Source organism: Desmodus rotundus, chromosome 8 (genome assembly GCF_022682495.2).
Source record: "Desmodus rotundus isolate HL8 chromosome 8, HLdesRot8A.1, whole genome shotgun sequence".
Taxonomy (NCBI): Eukaryota; Metazoa; Chordata; class Mammalia; order Chiroptera; family Phyllostomidae; genus Desmodus; species Desmodus rotundus.
Genome location: NC_071394.1, coordinates 127,394,754 through 127,417,316, shown reverse-complemented (window position 1 = coordinate 127,417,316; position 22,563 = coordinate 127,394,754). Strand labels below are relative to the sequence as shown.

The 22,563-nt window shown below is 47.8% G+C and overlaps 1 protein-coding gene across 2 annotated transcripts in view; it reads right to left on the bottom strand.

Moving 5' to 3' along the window:
* Window positions 1-4,882: 4,882 nt before the first annotated feature.
* Window positions 4,883-22,563, bottom strand: part of ABHD5 (abhydrolase domain containing 5, lysophosphatidic acid acyltransferase) — a 27,993-nt gene continuing 10,312 nt past the window's right edge. For both annotated transcript variants that reach the window (XM_024566074.4, XM_045199813.3), the window contains exons 2-7: window positions 20,177-20,262; window positions 16,512-16,884; window positions 10,212-10,366; window positions 7,873-7,984; window positions 6,799-6,985; window positions 4,883-6,113 (exon numbers count right to left, since the gene is read on the bottom strand). In XM_024566074.4, the coding sequence (XP_024421842.1) occupies window positions 6,024-6,113; window positions 6,799-6,985; window positions 7,873-7,984; window positions 10,212-10,366; window positions 16,512-16,884; window positions 20,177-20,262 (1,003 nt within the window). In that variant the 3' untranslated portion in view covers window positions 4,883-6,023. The remainder of the gene's footprint in view (window positions 6,114-6,798; window positions 6,986-7,872; window positions 7,985-10,211; window positions 10,367-16,511; window positions 16,885-20,176; window positions 20,263-22,563) is intronic.

The window sequence follows — 22,563 nt, the reverse complement described above, 5'->3', positions numbered from 1 at the left end:
CACAAGGAACCAAATGGTACAAAAGCATATACAACAGAACTGTCCCTCTTCAAAACTAAACACTGTTAAACTCATGGACATGCTTATCCTCCCCAAAATGTCCATTTATATGCACATGTGTGTATCTTTACATAACTTCAGAGACTCATACAATTGTGTTTATATGTATTTATACATGTGTTTGTGCAGGAGGGGAGGGGCCAGAAAACACCGGAATGATCTTCTGGAGGGCGGCCCCATGGAGGACAGGCTTCCCTCGCTAGGTGAGTGTTCTAGGAACCCATCTGGATCAGGGCACCAGCTGGAGTTGTTGTGAGAGGCCGCACACATTTGCCCATTTCATGATGGGTGACCTATAAGTGCACCTGCCCACACCACGCTGAGTGTTCGGCAGTTTTTGACCAAAAATGGCATGACCCCCACGCCCCATCCTCCCTAGTCACCTGATCTTGCCCCAAGAATCTATTTTTGTTTCCCCAGATGAAAAAAGTCCTCAAATGGAAACATTTTGCCGATGCAGAAGAGGTAAAACAAAAGACTGCAGTAGCACTAAAAGGCATCAAAATTGATGAGTTCAAACACTATTTTGAGCAGTGGAGAAAACATCTCAATAGGTGCATTGCATCAAGTGGAGAGGACTTTGAAGGTGACTGAAGTTTAAACATGTAAGAACAGATACACAATTTTCTGTAAATAAATCCTGGTTTTTTTGGGGGTCCCCCCTCATATCTGTACATGAAATACTATTCTGAATTGATTTTTTTCAATAAAGGTATTTTAGAAGTGTTCTATATTGTCCCTTATAGACCTACATCAATTTTTTCAAGCTTTATTAAGATATTGGTGACATAACAACTTAAATAAGTTTAAGGTGTAAAATGTGATGATTTGATACACACATATATATTGATATCTACCTAAGTTTTAAAGCTGTATCATATTCTAGTGTATGAATGTACTTGAAGGTGATCATTTTGGATTCTAGACATTTGATGTTACAATGTTGCAATGAACCTCCTGTGGATGCCTTTGCACGTTGGTGCAGATGTTTGTGGGACTGAAAACTGGAAAGGAAACTGCTTTGTCAGGCAGTCTAGAGCCCTTACATCACCACATGTTACTTGTCAAAGGGGTAATGCCTGTTTCTAGTCTCAGCAACAGCATCTGAGAGTTCCTATTTGCCCTTAGCCTCGCTAACACATCACCCCAACCATTCCCCCACCCACCTACTGGGTCATTCATAAGGTTCCCCCTCCAGCTGGTACCCACTTGACTGCTCCTTCTTTACTACCCACCCCCCCACCCCAAAGTTGTCCATACTGGCAGTCTCCAATCTCTCCCCAGTTTCTTTCGTCTAAATTCCTAGTATGGACATTGCTGAGCATGCATAGAAGTAGAGGAAATAAAATAATAAGCCCCTGTGTGTCTGTCACTCAACTTCAACTCAACATTCTGCTCATTTTATCTATTTCCTGCCTGTGCCTAAGTTGGTTTTGTTCAAATCAGGATCCAAATACGTCCCTTAAATCTGTCCATCTTCAAGTCCCACCGACACTATCTTTAGTTTACTTTACACCTTCACTTGAAGAAACCGAGTTATTTGTCCCGTGGAATTCCCCACATTCTGGATTTGGTGTGTTAATACGTTCCTCAGTACCCCAGGTCTTTACACAGTGATAGATGATAGGGGCTTGGTTAGATTCAGGTTCGTGTTGGGGGGCTCGGGGGCAACAGGTCATCACGGCTGGTGTTGGGGTCTGGCTCGCGTGACAAAGTTGGAGGCGTGGAACTTCCGATTGTTGCTTTTCCAGGAACGCTGATTTGATCACTGGGCTCCAGTGTTGGCAACCTGAGCCACGCAACAGAACACTTCTCACCAACTTCTCACACCTCACGCTCTCAGCAGCCTAGGTCCATGGTGTCACTAGGAGTGATGAAATGGTGATTTCTTTACCCTATCCTTTCTCTGGCATTGGCCTATGACCCCTGAGTGAGAACGTTCCTCACCAGGCTTACCTGACAGACACACACAGACGTCAGGATACATGTTCCAATTTCCCAGTCAGAAATTTTCAGAATAATGGACCAGTACCCTAGTAACCTCCAAAGGTGACCTGTGTGTGTGCACGCATGTGTGTGTGTGCGTGCACACGTGTAACGATCATTATGACCTCAGGGGTTGTTACGGATTCACGTTTCAGTCCACTATTCTCTCTGGGGCTCTGGCTCTTCCATCTTCGGTGGGCAGGAGTCCCTTCAGGTCGGCTCCCGGGTCCTTTTCACGTGGCCTTACTCTGCCAGCGTCCTTGCTTTCAGACATAAGATGGTCCGGCTCATGTTGTCCCTTCCCTGCCCCTTCTAGTGGGACAGCCTGGGTGCTTGGCTGGGGGGAGGGGCCCGCTGCTGGGCTGGGACTGTGTCTGGGCCTTTTCAGTGGACAAAGGTGTGCAACAGGTGTTTTCGGGAAGAGACACACAGTCCACAGGGTTGCACTGGTATTTCCAAATATACAATTACTGACATATACAATTTCAGGGTTTTTACTCGATTTTATTCTATGTCTTTCCTCTTGTGCTTAAAATCTTGGCTCTGAATTCCACCGACACGTTTGCTTTATCATATATAAACAGTCTCAAACGACACCACCAGCGTCATTGCTAAAAAGGGAAACACTGAGGGCAGTTAAGCTGTCTTTACAACCTCCGGCCTGTAGGGGTATGTCCCACGAGGAGGGCTCAGACAGAATGCCGGGCTCTCAAGTCCCTTGAAGCAATTCTTCTACGTGTGGTTACACCTCCAGCGTGACTGACACAGGTTTGCTTGGGCTTTAAGAGTTTGCTTTTTCTTTTTTTGAATGGAAAACCCTGGCAGGGTCCCAAAGCGACGTATGAAACAAACAAAAAAAATCTAGCTGCTGTCCCTGCCCAGCTGCCCACCCCCATGCCCAAGGGAAGTGATTTATCAGCTACTGGTATAACTGACCCTTCCACTGCATTAAAACACACAGAAGCAATTGCGTATTATTTTGTTCAGGTCTCCTCACATCATAGGGAAGCTTCCCCCCCTCAGATTACAAAGGAGGTCACCTGCTTTCTTCTAGTTACTCAGAAGGTGGCATCCTTATAACCGGGTGTCTGATCCATTCAGAGTTTATCATCGTGTACAGTGTGAGAAATGGATTAACTTAATTTTCTTCCGTACAGTGAGCCACATGTGTCTTGCCACCATTTCTTAAGTCTTCTTCTCTACTGGTAAGGTGCTTCCTCCATCACACACTAAACTTCTGAACTCTCTGTACTGTTTACAGCACTGTATGGTACCTGGAGGGGTTGTTCTCCCACCCCCACACTGGTCTTTTCCAGGATTTATTGGTGATTCTTGTTTATTTTCCCCAAGCCTTTTATACAGAAAAAAAAATTCTCGTTTTATTGACTCTAGTATGCCTTTCAAATGAAAACATAAACTACATAAAATATATATAAATGAAGACATTTCATAAGTGTTTTCTAGGTAATATTCTGAAATCAATTCTCGACGAGTGTTTCTTAAAAATTAGTTTTAGAAGCAAGCAGTTGTCCCGAGGGGTGCGTGGTGGTCACGGCACCACAGAGCGGGCTTCCCGAGAAGGCCAGCAAGCACTGACCTCTGCGGGGCCCGTGCCATCTGACTGGGGCGGACAGACTGGCCACGCTAAACACTCAAGACGACACTCAGCAGTTGTCTTGTTGGGTCTGAAAACAGAGTGCGCTGTGCACTAACTGAGCACGAACGCCGCACTAGATTTGACCGAGTGCCCACAGCGTTTTCAGGATGGTCACTTTCTCTGCTCGCTCGACTTTCATAAAAATTATGTACACCATAGCCCGAGGTCAAGTTTAACTTTTAAAAAGAATTATGACAATGTTTTTCTTTTTCTTAAGGCACTTTAAAAAAAAGATTATATATATTAATTTTTAGAGAGAGGGGGAGGGAGAAAGAAGAGGAGAGAAACATCAATGTGTGGTTGCCTCTCACATGCCCCCAACTCAGGACCTGGCCTGCAACCCAGGCATGTGCCCTGACTGGGAATCGAACTGGCGACCCTTTGGTTCACAGGCCCGCACTCAGTCCACTGGGCCACACCAGCCAGGACATGACAATGTTTTTCAAATAAAGCAACATCAGTAGGAAAATAAGTTGCACTGGACGTCTGGGTACATCTTTTTCCTGAATCACTTGGCACATTCGTGGCCAGAAACCACATGTACTAAGTGAACCTGGAAACGTCCCTCTAAGGGCCGGGCCCGAGTTCCCTGCACAGGTGCCCTCCTGGACAACAGAGAGCTGCCATTCGTCCAGCAAAGAATAACTAAGAGGCCGGAGAGGCTGTCAAACAAAAGTATTACCCAGATTATTTGTACCACATGCAGGTTTGAATCTGGCCATCTAAATACTAACTAAAAAATAAAGGCTGTTTCTGTTCTAACGGCAGAGAAAGTGGCAGGTCTCGGCTCTCACGTTACCTTTTGCACTAAACTGCCTAATCTGACCAGTGAGACACCTTCCCTGGGAAACGGCGTGTTGCGCTTCAGTGTAATCGGTAGGTACTGCCTACTCTTCTGCAGGGGAGATGGTGCTGGAAACAGAACATGCGGTGTTTTGCGCAGGTAATCAACAGTGATACCACCTCACTTCTCCTAACCACCAGAAACTTCCTAATTAACCATTTAAAAAATGCAACAGGCAAAACCATTATTTGCTGTAAGTTACAGTTTTTATTTACATAACCACCTTTCTCCTGGACAAGCAACATCAGCGAAACAGAAGTCAGAAACGCCTTGCTGGCGACAATGCTACTCAGTGTTCTTTTCCACTCTTCTCAGCAGCCAGTTTCCACGTGGAGCTTCTTCACAGTTTCAAAGAGGTTTTTCTCATTTTAAAACAGCAACAAGTACTACACTTGGTAGTTACTGTTAAATAGTTCAATCAACTTTGTAGAATTTTATTATAACTTCAAGCATGTAAGTTATTTAATCAACACAAAACTCTTAAAAAAAACCCCAAGTGCTAGTTCATCTCTGGTGCCGTGAGACATAGCTGCACCCCCTACTTTTATATTTCAGTGGTAAAAATATACTCCAGTTAGCACCCGTCTACAAAAGTTAGAGCCAAGACGTGTGCCTCAGCTTACTGGAAGGTCACAGTCCCCTCTCCCCTCAGGGAGGAGGTCTGCTCCCGCGGCTGCGCCCCGCTCACTGACGCGAGGAAGAGGACAGGCTCGGGGAAGGCTTGCCGGTACCGGATCACTCAAGCATCAGCGCTGTGTTCGCTGGCAGTGCAGACCTGTACCACACATGGAAGAGTCCCAGCGCTGAGACTGTGGCCGGTGTGTCAGAATGGGTCACATTTAAAATGCTGACATGGCTTTGCAGCTTTAAGTAAAGAACAGAGGAAAATCAGAAAAATTAATGCTAGTGATTGATTCCTATTTTTTTTAACCAAAGTGCTGCCTCATCACTCCATTTCAAAGTAAAAGTATTCTAGAAAGGTGACAAGTTTTTTACATAAAAACACATTGAATTTTGATGCACTACATCACTTATTAGACATGGTAAATAGAAGCAGACAAAGCAAATAAAAGTGCACCTTTACAATATATAAAATATAGATTCAGAAATCAGTTTTTAAAGTACGGCAATACAGACTGGAATATAAAAAGTACCCGACACAGCAAAGTTAGGTAGAAATGAGAACATTTCAGTTGAAAAATCAGCATTCTTCAGTGCAGCAGAGGGACAAACAACTTTTATTAAAGCCAGGAGACGCGGAGGCGCTGGCGTATTTGACCTTGTGCAGGAGAAAGGAAAGGCATTCTTGTAGGAGGCACTAACTGTCTGAGTGTGCGAGCAGCTTCGAGAGAAAGCATGTGCAGAGGACGGCCAGGAAGACCACCCGGCTCTGCTGTGCCCCTCACTCCTCACTGGAGACCAAGCTGCTGCTGAGGAGCCGGCCGTCAGCAGGCCCCCCGTGTGGCCTCCGGGCGCTCAGTCCACGCAGTCACAGATCTCCTTCACCTTGTGGTTGAACTCTTCCGGCTGGTCTGCGTACACATAATGCCCCGCCCCGAGGATGGCCTGGGACAGAAAAGCGGTCAGAGGGCCAGTGAGGACAAGTGTTCACTAACACACCGACGTAAGCGAAGACGCTTAGCAATGAAAGTAAGAACAGCTGTATGTAAGTAAAACATAAAAAAGAAGCAAAACTTTCTGTGGCAACCAGCTTAACACAGGGTGGGGCAAAAGTAGGTTTTCGTAGTTGTTCGTGTGGAAAATAATACAATAATTAATAATAGCACAAGAATCAACTCTGCATTTCGTGTACTTACAACTGTAAACGTACTTTGCCCCACCCTGGATATTTCCATCAAATAAAGAATCAGAGAATAAAGAGAAGAACCTATTGAACTTCACTGAAATGTTAACATGCAACAAAATAAACCATCCCATACGGCCCACTAGTGACAGAGCCAGAGGTGCAGCGAGCCGAGAGCACGTGCGGCCCTGGAGGCAGGAGTCGGGCACCGTGCTACTGCACCTGTCCCTCCTCCACGGCTCTAGGGCCAGGCCAGGCCCTTGAGAACGGCAATTCACCGCCTGGACACAACGATCTGTGCAGTCCCACCGAACCCCATGGCAAGTGGCAGCAGTCCCCGCCCAGGGCCACAGCACAGAGCTCAGACGTGAACCTCACCGAAGGCAAACATCACAGAACAGCCCTCACCCACAGCTGAAACCCGAACAGGCCGCAGCGCGCACTTACTATCGTCTTCACGTACGAATGTGGCCGTAGCGACTGGATGCTGGTGCCGGAGTTGCCGTCTATGCAGGAGCGGGCCCCAAAGATCACCGAGACCGGAATGTCGGGGTCCATCTTACCGATTCGCTGCAGCATGGGCCTTTTGGCCCACCCATAAGGAATAGTCATGTTTTTGAATGCTGTCTCACCACTTTAGGGAAAAGAAGAAAACCACACGGATCACTTCTGGGGATGAGCGTGTAACCCACGCCCACCTCTGTCAAAACAGACTCTTACTGAGGTGCTGCCCCACTTAAGAAAAACCTGAGCTTAAGTAGGAAACAATTTACTACAGACTGTAAGGAACAAACCCCACAGAAGATACATACTTCTGTGTACACCCCACAGAAGCGGTATGCTTTGTTAGCTAAACAAGGATAACTCCAGGTAATGGGGAAAAAAGTCGTGTCTTCTTAATCAAAACATGCAACCCTCACTCCCTATCTTTAAATGATTACGTTTCCTATAATGGAAGTGAAACTGTTTCTCCACTGTGACTCATTTCAAATGTGGAAGAGAGCCGTTCCACAGGTTCAAGGCACCAGCTTCTTACGTGCAGTGGCGAAGGTGAGAAGAAATTCAAATTAAGTACTCTTTGTGTATTGTTTTTATTTTTAATTTTCTTCATATTATGACATTTCATAGCTTAAACCCTTCCTGGCTGGAGAGAGACTGTCTCCAGGAGCTAGTCATACTTAGAGACTGTAAGGGACTCAAGAGGGACCGTGCCTTTCATATGCAAATGAGCCAACCCAGCGCCCAGCCTCCTCTGTGGGCTCAAACCTTCCAGGGGGCAACATTCCTCTGCCTCGATCATCCCAGGACTGGTACCAGGCAACTCGGGACCACCCTGTGTGTGTCTTTGAGCCCACGGAGATTATTCAACTAGTCAATCCCGAACTGTGTGTCACTCACGCCTCACCCACTGTAGACATTAAGAGCTACTTAGTAAGGAGAGGTGCAATCATCAAATGAACTTTCCTTTCAAACAAGACAGTCTAACCCAGAAACGCGGTGCACTGGGAACGAAGCCCTCACCTCGGAGTCTGCGCGTTGCAGTGGTAGATGTACTCCGTCACGGTGTCATCCTCGAACATGGAAGAGTACTTCCGTTTGAAGTCAGGCCTTAAACGCTGCACTAGACTCAAACCTGTGCAACAGAAAATGCGTGTTTCAAATTACCTGTATGTGTACATTACAACTGGCCGGTAGACTACCTAATATAGAAAGTTCCAGTGTCTGCTTACATAACGAGAGCCGTGTGTGTGTGTGTGTGTGTGTGTGTGTGTGTGTGTGTGTGTGTGTGTCAGATCCTTTTGGGTGGGAACAGGCACATATCCCAGAGGCAGCTCTCCTCGAGCTCCTGAAGGGGAGCCTAGAGTGCCTCACATTGACTTAGGGATGTGCTTTAAGTTCAAACACACGTGTTAGTTTCCTAAGACTTGTTTTTTGGTGGGAAAAGAAATTCTATTAAACATGGCAGATGAATAGAGCAACTCATTCATAAAATTGACTTACTAACTTGCATTTCTCCCACACTGTATGTATTTGTGAAAATATTAATTCAGGGTTTCTGCTTGGGACACTGGCAATGCCCCTGCTGAGGCTGTCCCAGTGGCTCCGACGGCCTGTGGGGAAAGCAGGAGCGAGGCCCCCAGAGGAAAGAGGGGGGACAGCAGGGGCCGTCATCCGGTCACTGCTCTCCTTTCCAGGCCCCAGGGACTAGCCAGTTCCTCTTTCTGCTGTCACTGCCTATTACTCTAATCAGATCTTACTCCTTAGTGCCCTTCTTTCCCATTTCTGAAGGAATTATATACCCCCATCAGAATTTTTATGATGTAGCTGAGAGCCTACATCACTCACCCCCCCACACCTGCCATCACCACGTGCAAGCAGTGCAGGGAGGCGCCCTTCCCCCACCATCGTCTCCTAATTTCGTTTCCTATTTTGTTTGTTCCATGATGGTTACTTGTGTCCTCGTGACTCGGTCGAGCCCACCTGCTACACAGACTCCTCGGTGCTTCGGCGGAGGACCGGGCTCTACTGGTGGGACGAGAAGGTGGGGGCAGGAGGAAAGGGCTATCTCTGAGAGCACCGAGGGGTGCAGTGCGGTCACAGCCCAGCCCTGGTGCTCTCTTCCACTGTGCCATAGCCCCACCGCTCCCCCACCCCCAAGGGGTCCCCAGGGCAGGGCGGTAGGGGCCTGGCCTGGGCAGAGGAGAGCAGAGCCCACAGCCACCTACTCCACCCCCTCACCCACCCTGAGCCTCTCCCCTTTTCTTGCTCACAGAACCTGCCTCTTGTGTGTCAATCAGGTGGCAATGTGCCCAGGAAAGCAGGCCCCTCCCTCCAGCTTGGGAGTAAATCGCAATGGATCAGTCATTGAAATTTGGGGGGGGTTTGCTGGTGAAAGGACTAGAGGCAGGCAGAGACTAGGGGAGGTCTGTTAGGGCCTTCCAAGAAAGACTTTCTGCCCTGACAGGAGCACTGTGGAGGAAAGGCCATTCTGTGCTTCGCTTTCTTCTTGCTCACGGTGCTGCTTTGTGAGGTGACGCTGCAGCCAGCGTGGCCATCAAACACCCGTGGGGAAAGGGTAGGGAGATCGCAGGTGCAGGCCACACCCAGCATCAGTGAGCTGGCTGCTAGAACAAATGCTAAAACCACCTGCCTCCAGACTGCTTGTTACGGAAATAATAAAAATTCTTCTGGTTTAAACCACTTCAGTACTTAGTTACTTGCTGCCAAAAGCACTCGTAACTGATACAAGTTGTAAGAGGGCAAGGCGGAGGCCCAGACCGTCACCCTCTGAGACAATGGGGGAAGGAAACTCCCTTGGCTTGGAGACTGAAACAGAGGAGCTGAGAGTCTAATGAACTTAAGTCAGAGACTAAACACTGGTACCTCAAAATAGGACCAGAAACACAAATCAGGAATCCCCAAACTCTCTGCAGAAAGGAATGGCTTTATCTCCTTAACACTCTGACATTATGGGACAAGTGAGTGTGATGGTGCCTATGATCCCCATGTCCATCAAGTGAGGCCTTGTGATCTCCAGTTGGGCACCTGACAAGTGCTCCCTATGGCTCTCCAACAGGTTCATGTGGCGCTTCTCCCAGGCCCTGGGCCGACTCCCTCAGCCTCAGCATGTCCCACCTTCTCGGCTTTGCTAATTATGTAAGGCTGACTCCATAAAGACGCCTCCTCTTTGAGAAGAAGGGTCTGGTGTCATTCATCTCTGTGCATGGGCTGGCACTTTTTAGAGGAGGGGAAAACGTAAACTTCAGGTGTTTGTTTTTAGCCAACAGCGGTGGTCAGTAACACCCCCTCCCGCTAATCTACAGACCCTGCTTCCCTCGGGCTCAGGTCTCGGCGCTCACCAAAGGGCCCTGCGATCCTGAGACCAGCCAGGGGGTTGAAGGGGGTCAGCGCAGCTCCCAAGGCTCGGATCCACACCGGAATTGGTCGCTCTTGATCTGCAAGGTCCGGTCGCTCGGGGAAACCCCAAGGCTCCACTAAAATGAGATGACTGACCCTGTTGGAGAGAGAGCTGATTCAAGTTCATCTGGCAAATCCACCCCAGGACTGTCGAGAATTAACACGATCTAGAAAGACAGAAAGAACCACTTTCCAAAACCCTCACATCAAAGACAAGACTAGTAGTGGGACAGGTCGCACCGTGTTCTCATTCCAGGTAAACTTTTGAGATCTGGTAGGACCTGAGAGGTGAATATCTAGGTGTCTACGGTAATCACGGGACTATCCCCGAGAAACAGCGTCTGTTGTCGTGAAGCTGCCCTCCGGCAGGTGACCACTCAGAAAAACCCATCGGCTCCACTATTCCGAGGCTGACCCTGCGGAAACGACTGAAGGGTAGTACTGCACTCGTAAACTGGCTTCGGACACCAACGAGAGTTATCCCCTGTGAACCAGTCCCTCTGACAACGTAAGAGGCATCGGGACTTTAAGTGGGCTTGAAAGTGTTGAGAGCTAGGAAAGAGGGCTAGGCAATTATAAGCACTGCTAAGCAGAAAACCTCTTGAAGGTCACCAGAATATATAGGGGAGAGAACAACATTGTCGGCCAAAGTAAGGGTAAACAATACGTCATTTGCAGAGGGCTTATTCTGAGTTACAGCCAATTAGTTAGAGGGCCATAAAACTTTAGGTGCCAGACTCATCTCAGGTCTGGACCCTTATCTTTAAACTGAGGGTACAAATTAAGTGGGACAGACAGATGGTTCTTATCAACAGGAGACAGACAGATAGTTCCTCCTGACCCCAGAGCAAAGTTCCTCCTGACCCCAGAGATATGCAGAGATAACCGCAACTCCCGCTTTTGTAACTTGCTTGCTTGCTTCTCACCGTATAAAAGAGCTAGCCTGTGAGCGTTGGGCGCGACTCCCCTTTGCAGCCTTAACAGGCACCCTGGGAGTTCACCCCTGCGCAGGTAAAAAATAAAGAAGTACCATCTAAGTGCACCCCACATGTCTCCATTTGATTTTCTGCTCGCGTTCGGGATACAACAAAAGAACTTTAAATGATCTTTTCACAAACAGAAGGATAAAGCAGTAACACGGGCTGAAAAGACACCCCTAGTTCTGGACTGCAGCGTGGGGAACAGGGGCATGACCGGCACTGCCTGCAGCACTTCCTGGCACGTGGCTGCCTCATGGCCCTTACATCCTGCAGCTCCTGAGGAGCACAGCATCAGGGTCCTCCGTACAGCAGACGACAGTCAACTGTAAACTGTCAAAGCAGCCAACAAATGCCAGCAACCCCCCAATGGACTGACTGTGATTCTGAAGTCCCTTTCCTAAGTCACCACTGAAGCAGAAAAGTAAAGAAACCAGAACATGGGTACAGATGGCAATTATTCCATATAAATGCTCTACTGTTGTGCCAGGGACAGCAACGGAGTCACTTTGACTGCATTTTCTCCAACAGGGAGCCCCAGAGCACGGTCCCGGGGCCCTCAGGGAAGCCAGCCAGCCTTTCATCTCACCGACCAGGAGGAAGCTGAGAGCGCGATGTGACCGGCCCCTGGACACAAAGCCAGCTCATGGAGAACGAGGACTGAGACCCCTATTTCCTGACTCCAGTTTACTAACAGATGCCAACAAGCCACTGGGCAGAGAAGGCGCTCTCCCCTAAGGACAGGCTAAGCAACCGAAGTGGAAGATACTAGTAAAGGCAAGGCACAACCTTTACGACTAACTCCAGGCCAGCGCTACACTATCTTCTAGATCTCGGGGCGTCGAGACTCGCACACTGTCACTACGAAACTGTGGAAACGTGTGACGCGTGAGGTTTCCAGACCTGCAGGGCCTTCACTCAAAGCCTCATGAGGCTGCTATTTTCTAACAGTGCACAAAGGAGAAAGGCAATACGTTTGCTTTGTCTGAACGGCAGAGACTATCTCTGACATCTGGATTTCCTCCTAAGTTCCGCTTACACAGCCCACATTGAGATGTGCGGAATGGGGAGGCAGAGGCATGTCAGAGGTGCAAGTAGAATTTATGAAATAGCCACCTAGTTGAAAGCTGCAAAGATTCATGTTAGGAAATAGTATTATTTACTACTGACTTATCTCTTAAAGAGAAAAGTTAACTTTATTAAAACATACTCTACCCTTAAAGATGACTAAATTTTCACTATAAATGTGTTATGGGACCTTGCCCAGTCTGCTCTAGGCTCTCACTGACCTGCAAACCCAAGAAGAGGAAGAACAAAGGAACTCTTGAGGGAGGGAAAGTCTAGTTACGTGATGCTTTGTTTCTGCGCTAGTTTTGGCTCCCCTCATTTACTACGGATCTGCAAAATACCATCCCTAGTAAAAATGCCGGCTTAAGAAATTATGCAAAGTGTATACACCAGAGTACACGACCTTTTTTTTAAGGGACTAAAGTGTTCCAATAATTGTTCACTCTGTGTCATCATCAGCCTACAATGGCGCTCAGCACATGGCAGATGATCAGTAAACGTTGGGAGTACTCTTTCCACATTTCCTTTCGGTCCCTGTCTATAAGAATACACAAATTGTGTAAAGTATAATAAAGTAGAAAGCACAGGAGTTAGTCCAGTCTGGATTTCTCGGGTCCCCCGGATGACATGAGAACACTATAACTTCTTGTATTAATCTTGCAGGTCATTACCCACTGATGGGTAGTAAACTCCATTTAGAGAGTCAGAGACAGTCTGATTGCTTTTTAATACAATTACATAATGTGGAATAGAAAGATATATAACAAATGTGAGTAACATTACACAAAAGTTTGTTTCAGACACACACACAATTCTTACTGAGGGTTAGAGTCAAAAAGCTTGAAAGCTATTTTTAGCAGTTCTGCAACAATGTCCAAACTGTTCCCTATTTCTGGTTGTGAGGTTTTTAAATGAGACAGACTGCACAGAGCTATCAGACAGTAAATGTCGAGTCAACGGCACACAGTTACAGCAGCCAAAGCAGGAAGGCTACCGGAGAAGAGTTCATTCTGGGGAGCGGGTGAAGACAGCGGCTAGAAGCACGTGAGCGGTGAGCGACTTAACGCTCACTCCTCGGGGCAGCCTGGTCACACGCTTCACCTCACAGGTTACTATAACCTTGCAGCAGACCGAGTTCCCAGGCTTTCTTCTCACCCCCTTTTCTAATGAAGAGGTGATCTCATTTGATAGGAGTTCGTCTGGTTTTAATGTACAGCTGAATTAGTATAGTAAGCCAGGCCCTCCCCTCTAACATCCCACAGCTGAGAGCATGGTGGGATTGCTAGCTCACACCGAGGGGTAAGGAGTGGGTCTACCCAGACACCGTATGTGAGTCAGCTGGCCAGACATCTGTCAAGAAGCAGAGACTGGGTCACACAGCAGGAAAAACAAGGAACCAGCAGGGCAAGAACAAGAGCACAGCCCATCGGTTTCAAAACATAAGGAGGCACTCTTCTCCAGGTCAGCTGCAAGAGAAGGTCCTGAGCTGGAGGACGGCGAGCAGACTGTGAGGCAAAGGGCCACGCGGTGGACGCACAGGAGCTCGAAGCGCCGGCACCACTGAGCCTAAGTGCTAATGAGGGCATGTAACCTGACTTCTGTGAGTTTTAAGTTCAGCCACCAAACAGCTACAACACAACAAGAACTTCCAGACACAGAACCAAAATGTGCAAGGGAGTCTGCAGAACCTACTTAGGGAAGAAGGGAAGGAACAAAAAAGAACCAGAAGGATCTCTAGCCAGTGCACAGATGAGAAGTTAGACCCAGGTAATTCCCATGGCCTCCCAGCCACTGGCGGGGGGCTGGGGGAGGCGCATCCAGAGAACGACAAACTAAATACTGTACCTCCAACTTCGGATCAAGGAGAACAGCCCTTCTCCTCAACAAAGGTGGAGAAGAGGGGTACAGCCCAGCTCTGCAGAGTCAGAAGACAGAGCCAGGCGAGGTCAGAGTCCCGATGATCTGAAAGCCTTCTAGTGGAGAGGTGAAGCCCTGCTGTACCCTAGTCTGTTGTACCTGGGAACTGATCTCTCTGCTAACACTTTGCAAGTTAACAGAAGTTTCTTAGTGTCCTTTTCTTTAGTTCATAACAAGTACCTGAACGTTGGATAAGGGACATTTAGAGTAGATAGCTCCATACTTGCTTAACTGACACTGGTAAAAGATAAAATAAAGCATATTAAAAACTTTAAGAGTCTATTTGAGCAAAAACCGATCTGAATCAGGCAGTGAAACCAGCAGTGGGTAGGAGTGCTCCGCTGAGCTGGACGGAAGGTGGCTGTTCGTGATTTGCTGTCCTCGGGTTCTGATTTCACAACCTCGAGGCATTCACAGGCTCAGACTCTGGTGTGCTCAGGCAGGCCATGGCGTTACCACATCAGCCTAGTGGCCTCCTTGTTTCATTCATTCAACACTGCGGCCCCACTATGTGCCAAGCACAGGGTTCCTTCCACCTGAACCTCATTCACGATGTGGGATATCTGAAAATCCAGAGAACCTCATTATTTTGGTCCCACTCAATATTTGGTAGCAATTTAAACATGCTAATTATTTCAAGCATTCTCATATGCGTCTGTTGCTAATATTTAGTGGTTCTCCGTCCTGACACTCTAGTTTCATTTCTAGTATCAGGCACAAACATTCAAAGATCATTTCCTATAAATGTAGTCAGTCAAAGGCAGGGACCACTGGCTTTGGTTTAGACACTTGTTCTGCCAACCATGCCATTCAAAATATATCGCTATTGTCTTTTATAGGTGATTTTAAAGTGCTTGTTCCCTTCTGAATCAATGAAACCTCTTATTTCTTTAAACATTTCACAACTGCAAGTGAAAATCTCCCCAACTAACCTAACCAGCAGGCAGCCATGAGGGCCAGGACCCCAAGACTTCGGGGTCTCATAGCCGGAGTCTGGCCCAGAGACCCACTTCACATCTCTGAGGCATGAACACCCCAAGGCAGACTTGATGAACATCTGTTATAAAACAAAGGAAGCCCGACCCCCACAGACAGCCCTGCTGTCTCACATCAGAAGAGCATCCACCTCCTTCTCTTACTTCCACCACAAATACTCTCCGTGACAGACATCTGTCACGGAGAGTGGGGCACAGTTAAAGCCGTAATCCCCAACAGCCCACCAGAAGACAGAACAGGTGTGCCAGTCAACAAAGCTATCAGTGTCTGGCACACGCAGGACTATGAACTCTCCACAAAAGGCAGGTAGAAATGCTGAAGCCGAGATAAAGAAGCTAGGGGAAAAAAGCTGGTTTTCTGTGGCAGAGGAAGACAACGTCAGGTACACAGGGCTGCTGCTCACACGGCAAATTCTGTGTCAGCACACACCTGGAGTTACGCAACGGGCTGCCGCGCAGGTGTACAAACGCACTCTGAAAAATGACCGTCATCCACAGTGTCACAACTGGCTGCAATTCGGGATTTAAAAATTAATCCAATGGAAAAACACATTGGTAACATGAAATTGCTAATCTTTCTTTGTTTCTTTCCAAGAGATGAAGAAATAAAAATGAGTTTTTCTTCTATTTTTTTTAGCACTCTAATATGACCTCCCTTGAAGAAGTAACATTAAATAATAGGAAATAGGAAAAATTAAATAGCATAAGAAAATCAGGTGAAGAAAGGAGGAGATGCTACAAAGATCCTGAAGCAAACATTCATTAATTCAATGACTATTCAAATAATTCTATATCGATAAAGGCTAGGGCACAGTATAATCAAAAAACCCTGTAAAACACACTAAGCAAGTATACTTCCAGTAGTTTAGAGGAAACTAAAGCTTAGAGCAAAGTGATTTTGCTCTAGGCCAAAAGACAGCACTAAGTGCTCTAATTTCTAAACTTCCGGTTTCCCATTACAGATGGTAACCTGGAAAACGTTAAGAAAAACCTGCTGAGTCCATAGGTCTGATACAATAAGGAATCCACAATTATTTTTACTTGTGGCTTCAACTGTGCACATTCTAAGTTTAACAAGTAGAAAGCCTTCCATAAATTTGTAACACTTGTAACAGCAAAATCTGACATCATTACTTCAGCTACTAAGCTGGTCATCAGTTGTGACCATTTTGGTCTACAGGTCCGCTAACAGAATCTGTCTTGTAAGGCTCAGCTGCCAGCAACCACCAAAGATGGGAAGTAGAGACTAGCACTTGGGTGCCTCTCTGCTGCCACCGTCACTTACCTTGACGGGTACTTCAGGGAGTAAGCAGCAGCCAAAAACCCACCAAGGTTGTGTCCAAGCAAGATCATTTTGTCCAGTCCTAGGGCACACCTCCACTCTTCGATGGAGTCCACAAACTGGTTCTCTGCCTCTTCCGCATCGCTGTCAAACATGGGCCTACTGCTTCTTCCAAAGCCCAACAGGTCAAAAGCATAGACGGGTCTGTTGGTACAAAGGTCTCCAAAATTCAGTGCCCAGAGTCCGAGACCTCCTCCAAAACCATGGAGGAGGACCAGCGGAGTCTTACTTGAAACGCTGTGAGAAAGCGTCAGTGTCCATATTTTATTTCCATTCGATATACGAACAGGCTCCTTTCTGTAGGTGCAGGGGACACCTAACAAAACATAAAAGAGAAGTTCTGCTTAGCCTCTGAGGAGGGGAGTATTTCCAGAGCAATCAGAAATTAATAATCTAGACCTCATCTGGTGCCCATTCCTATGATCTTAGCCTTTATTACGTCACCCCTAAGTAAAGGACACCTTTCACTGAGGCAAGTGACCCTAACTGACGTGTTTTACATCTGAGTGGGGTGATCCATCGGAGACAAAGCTCATGCTCACGGGGACAGGACCTGTGGGTGCGTCGCGCTAGCTCTCTGCACTTCTTCCCACCTCTGTCGAATGAGAGTGCCACCCCTCCGTAGAGCTGGAGGGGGGCTCCGTGTTCATCCAGCCCACTATCTGGAGGTCTATCTGTGCAGACAATAAGGTTTGCAGAAAGCCACCTTGAATTTGTCTAACACTTGAAGATTAGCATTTGAAGATTAAGCAGCGAAGACTAAAATTCAGACTCAAAAGAAACATTTTTCCCCTAAAAAGTACATCATAAGTTTAGGGAAGGATTAACATTAGCTGTATTAAACACATGATTGAAATCTTAAGTTATTTCAGAGGTCAGGAGAAAAAAGGTGGCAAGTTACGGTAGGAATCCTTCAGCCTAGGTGCTATAGTGTGAGTTCAAGTCCAACAGTCTCTCTAGAAAGTGAGAATCATCATCATTTTGTAGATAAAAACTCTTATTTGCCTTCAGTGCTGTAGGAGTAAATGCTTTAAATCTCCCCCTAAATAGACTAAAGATGGAACGAATTTGAAATTCATTTATATTATCAACTGAACAGCTATGCACTTTAGAGGTACCCCTTGTTTGTTATATTCATCCGCAGTGGACAAACACTGGAGGAGGACCAGGAGTTTCTGCCCTTTAATTAAAGAAATCATCTCAGGATTTGTATGCACACAGTGGCACTGAAGAGGAAATGCAGCATTCATTCAGAGTATTAACACAGCCCATGCCCCCAAGAGGAAGGAAATGCCACCAGCTTAAAAAAGGAGATGATGCAGCATTATAGTGCCAGAGCAAACCACGTGAGCGCTCTGAACACAGGTGTCTGCGCATTCCCACAAACACCACCTGTGGCCTCCCCTGGAGAGTGCACCGCGTAGCAGTCACTTGCTTCACTGTCCGATACTGGACCAGGGGTCGAATCTCACCTCTACCTGCAGCCCTGTTTGTTAACTGCATGAACTGAGCAGCTAGCGCCCTTTTTCATCTCCTGCTAAGAATCTCTATTTTGTTTCTGAACCTTTAACGAGGGACAAAAATGCCACGGAGCCTATGAACACTGTGTTTAGTGTGTTACTGGGTCGAGCACTGGGGACACACAGGACAGCACTCGTCAACAAGAGGCGGCACACGTAAACAAAGACTCCAGGTTACAGAGTCAGGAAACTGATCCCTGCCACGCCCACGGCTCCCTTTCCCAGGCAGTCAGCAGCAGTGGGGAAGCCCCCACCCTGGTGAGAAACAGATGCCCGGCCTGGCCTCTAGCACTGCTAGGTGCCCCCCACCACATCCACCTCCGGTGGCACTTGGCATGTCTTCCTGAGACACTTTCCATCATGCTTGTACCCTTTAGGCACCTCGACCAGCGCAAGTTACCAGCCACCGTGGATACCAGCCACTCACCCCTGGGTACAATGTAGGCCATGAACACAAAGTCACAGTCGGGCTCCACAGGACTGAAGGCATGGGGTGTCGGGGGGAGGCGGCTGGGGGGCACGTCCCTGCCACGTGAGCTCAGCAGCTTGTAAGAATTTTTTTTCTTTTAGTAAACCACAACGACAACTTTCCCAGCTTTGTAGAGAACAAGATAACCCAAGCTCACAGAGTGGAAATTTATTTTCATGCTACAAATCCATGTAAGACGACTGCCTGTCACTTCTTACTCCTGAATCATTCAAAGACACAAACAAGTAAATGCGTTTGGGTGGAGAGTGTGAAAAACACACAAATACCTGCATGTAACACGTGACAACCACGTATGTGAACTGCACTGCTTGATTCACGCCTCTAAGTGGAATCAGAGAACAGAAGTGCACCATAAACACTATCGCTTAAAAGTGCACCCACGGACACCTGGGCACACCCCGACAGTACAAGTGTGGGTGGGTTTCGGGGTCCTTAAGACACAGACAGACAGCTCCCCACACCACACACGTGCAGAATTAGAGAATCCCCAAATACCAGAACTGGAAGGGATGCTAAGGGTTATCCGACCCCTCGGTGCACAGGTCACAATCAGGAGGCTGAGGAAAGCGGCTTCCCGGCATCCTGGAACCACCTGACTGCAGATCGGGGCCTGGACCAGGCTGCCTTGCTCAGTCCAGTATTTGCTCCACTCCACGGGACCCCCTGCTCTGGACTGCTTACAGACTGTTCTCAAGTGTGGTCTGGGGGCCTCTGGGGGCCTCTGAGACCCTTCAGGAGATGTAGGAGGTCAAAACTACTTTCATAGTAATACTAAGGCCTCATTTGCCTTTTCACTCTTATTCTTTGGTGGGGATGTGATGCAGTTTCCCAGAGGTCACAGAGACGTGACTGCAAACAGCCTACGCGCAGAAGCGCGCAGGAGGGTCCCGGGGCCCGTCCCACTGCTGAGCCGGAAGCACAGGGACCTGCAGACGTGCAAGCCGTGCCCCGCTCCTCACCACGTTTCTGGTTGGAAAGCAGTTGTTTTTAGAAAATATGTTATTTATTTTAACCTGTAATGCGTGTATTATATTATTTTAAAATAAATTAATACATTTACATGTAGATTTTTTAATCCTCACCTGGGGATATGTTTATTGATTTTATAGAGAGAGAAAGGTGGGCGGTGGGTGGGGGGAGAGAAACATCAACGTGAGAGAAAAACAGAGTGGCTGCCTCCCGTACACGCCCCAAATGGGTGATCAGACCTGCAACCCACATACATGCCCTGACCAGGAATCGAACCCATGACTGTATGGTGTATGGGACGAACCAACTGAGCCACTTGGCCAGGGCTAAGTTAGCAGATTTTAAATTACTTAGTTTTAATTTCTAATATTGTAATGATAGCTCTTCCCTATTTAAAAAGAAAGCTCCTTAGGGTCCTTAACTAATTAAAAGTGTAACAGACACCCAAGACCACACACGTGGGAACCCTGCCCCCCACACCCAGGCACCCACTGATGGCACAGAACAGAAAAAGGCTCTTTTGCCAACAACTAACGCACCACAGAGTCTCATCTTCAGTTTCAGGGCAGTGTGAATACTGGGCCTATTTTAGCAAACCGCTCGGTTAACTTACACGGAGAAGACCTTACATTTTAACATTTTCTCTTCAGCTTCTTTAAGGTGTGACGCAGACGTAGGGCACCATGTGGGAAGCCAACCAGTTAGCCATCCTGACCTGGAGCATCAAAAACAAAACGCAAATAGGTGAGGCAGCGCTCTTCCCAACCCCCACCTGCAGACACAGAGGAAAAGCAGAACATGAAACCGACCGTCTGCGTGATGGTGACCGTGAGGCTGTTTCTGCGTGACAAAGGTGTGCCTACCCAGGAGAAAGCACGGCGGTGAAGTGTGGGACAGACATCCAGCGGCAGCCCGTGCACCTGCCCGTAGACACCCAAGTCCACCTTATCTGCATGGACAGTCAGACCCCAATAGAGAAGCCGAGATTAAATATGGGCAGAATAAGAAAAGACAAAAAGGGCACCCCCCCCCACTGCAGGACAGCCTCTCGGGAGGGCAGAAGTGCGGGAGGGCAGAGACCACACGTAGGCTAACTTCCGTGACAGGTTCACAACAGGCATAAAATGCCCCTGCCATGAGGGGTGAGAGGAATCTTACTAAAATATGAGATTGTTTTTATAAAAAGCCTTCAAATCTCATAGTTAAGAGTGGACCATTAAAGCCATTTCTTATTTGTACGCCCCCCCCCCTTTTGTTTGCTGGGGTTAGGGGGCAGGGAGGTGGGGTAAACCTACAGTTGGCCTATGGTGGCAGATTCCAGAAAACCCCCCTCAATCCAGCTGAAACAATGACAGTGATCGGTTCGTAGCTTTACATCCAGAGGAAGAGGGACTCAGGACTGACTAAAGCTGGTGGCTCTGGCTCCAACGCTCTGTCATCCTCCCTTTGCTGCCTTTCCCAGGGACTGGCCCCTGCCAATCTGCCAAGGGTGCACAGGTCAGCTGTCTGTGGAACAGCTTTGGGCTCCAGCAAACAGCAGGTGAAAAGAATGAGGCAGGCACCTGGCAGAGGGCAGCTGAACGAAGATACAAAGGAGGCAGGGCCAAGGCCACAAGGTGCGGGGAGGCTGGAACCGACAGGCTTTGCTAGTGGCCAGCCAAGGAGAGTGAGCCTTCCATTCCCGCCCTGGCACCAGAACTACAGGCTCACTGTAACAATCTGGGACAATGCAGAGCTTTAGCAGCCATGTGACAGTTAGCAAGGGCACATGACCAGTATTTTTTTAAAGTGAACACTTTCTAATGAAAGAGAAAATGAATTAGAGGAGACAGACCAACTACTACAGATTCCAGATGGAACCTGGTATCGGCTTGAACCATGGCTACGGCAACAGGAATGGAGACAAGAAGATGAGTCAAGGACTATTTAAAATAAAACAGGCGGAAAGGTACACACTGACAATTAGGAGGTCAAGTCCCGGAGATCTAACGCGCAGCACAGTGAGCACAGTCGCTGACGCCACATTATGTACTTGAAGTTACTAAGAGAGCAGATCTTAAATACTCTCGCCATAACGAAAACACTGTAATCATGGGACGTGACACAGGTGTCAGCTAAGGCCAAGGACGGCAATCATACTGCAGGACATCGATGTGCTAAATTAACATGTCGCATGCCTTAAACTCACCCAATATTATGTCGACTGTATCTCATGTTACTCAACAACTAGGACACATGACAGAATCCACTCCTCGAGCATTTACTGAGCACTTGGGACACACTGGCTACCAGAGAGATGTAAGAGCGATTACTTCTTGTTGAGGGGATCAGGAAGCTGCTTTTGAGCTTCACCTTCACAGTGAACGGGATTATTTCAAAGAAGGAGTGGTCCAAGCCCCTCCGGTGAAGAAGAGGCATCTGATCCACGAGCACGGGAAGTGCACAACGTGTGTTCTCACACGTGCACCGGGCTGCTTCCAAAGGCTGCTGCACCAAATCACCACAAACTCGGCGGCTTAAAGCAACAGAAACGTGTCCCGTCACAGCTGTGGAGAGCAGAAGTCTGAAACCAGTATCACTAGGCTAAAAGTCAGGGGTCAGCAGAGCCAGGCTCCCAACAGAGGCCCTAGGGGAAAATCCACTCCTAGCTTCCTCTGAGTTCTGCCGGCTGCTGGTACCCCCCACCCTGCGGCAGGGTTGCTCCGGTTGTCTGTGTCCATCACCACGCTGCCTCCTGTTTTCTACGTGTCTTCTCCTCTTCTGCCTACCTGGGATCTCCCTCTGCCGATCACATGAAAGAACACGAGTGAACGCATTTACGGCCCACCCAGGTAATCCGTGGTCCTGCCACAATATTTAGCTCAATCAGTTAAGTTAAAAGCTTACCAAGTCTTTTCCATGTGAAGTAACATTTGCAGGTTCCAAGTATTAGAACTTGGCCATGTGTTTGGAGACCATTATCTTTGGGGACCACTCCCACAACCAGAAAGCATGGAGTGTGTCCCAAGATGAAATA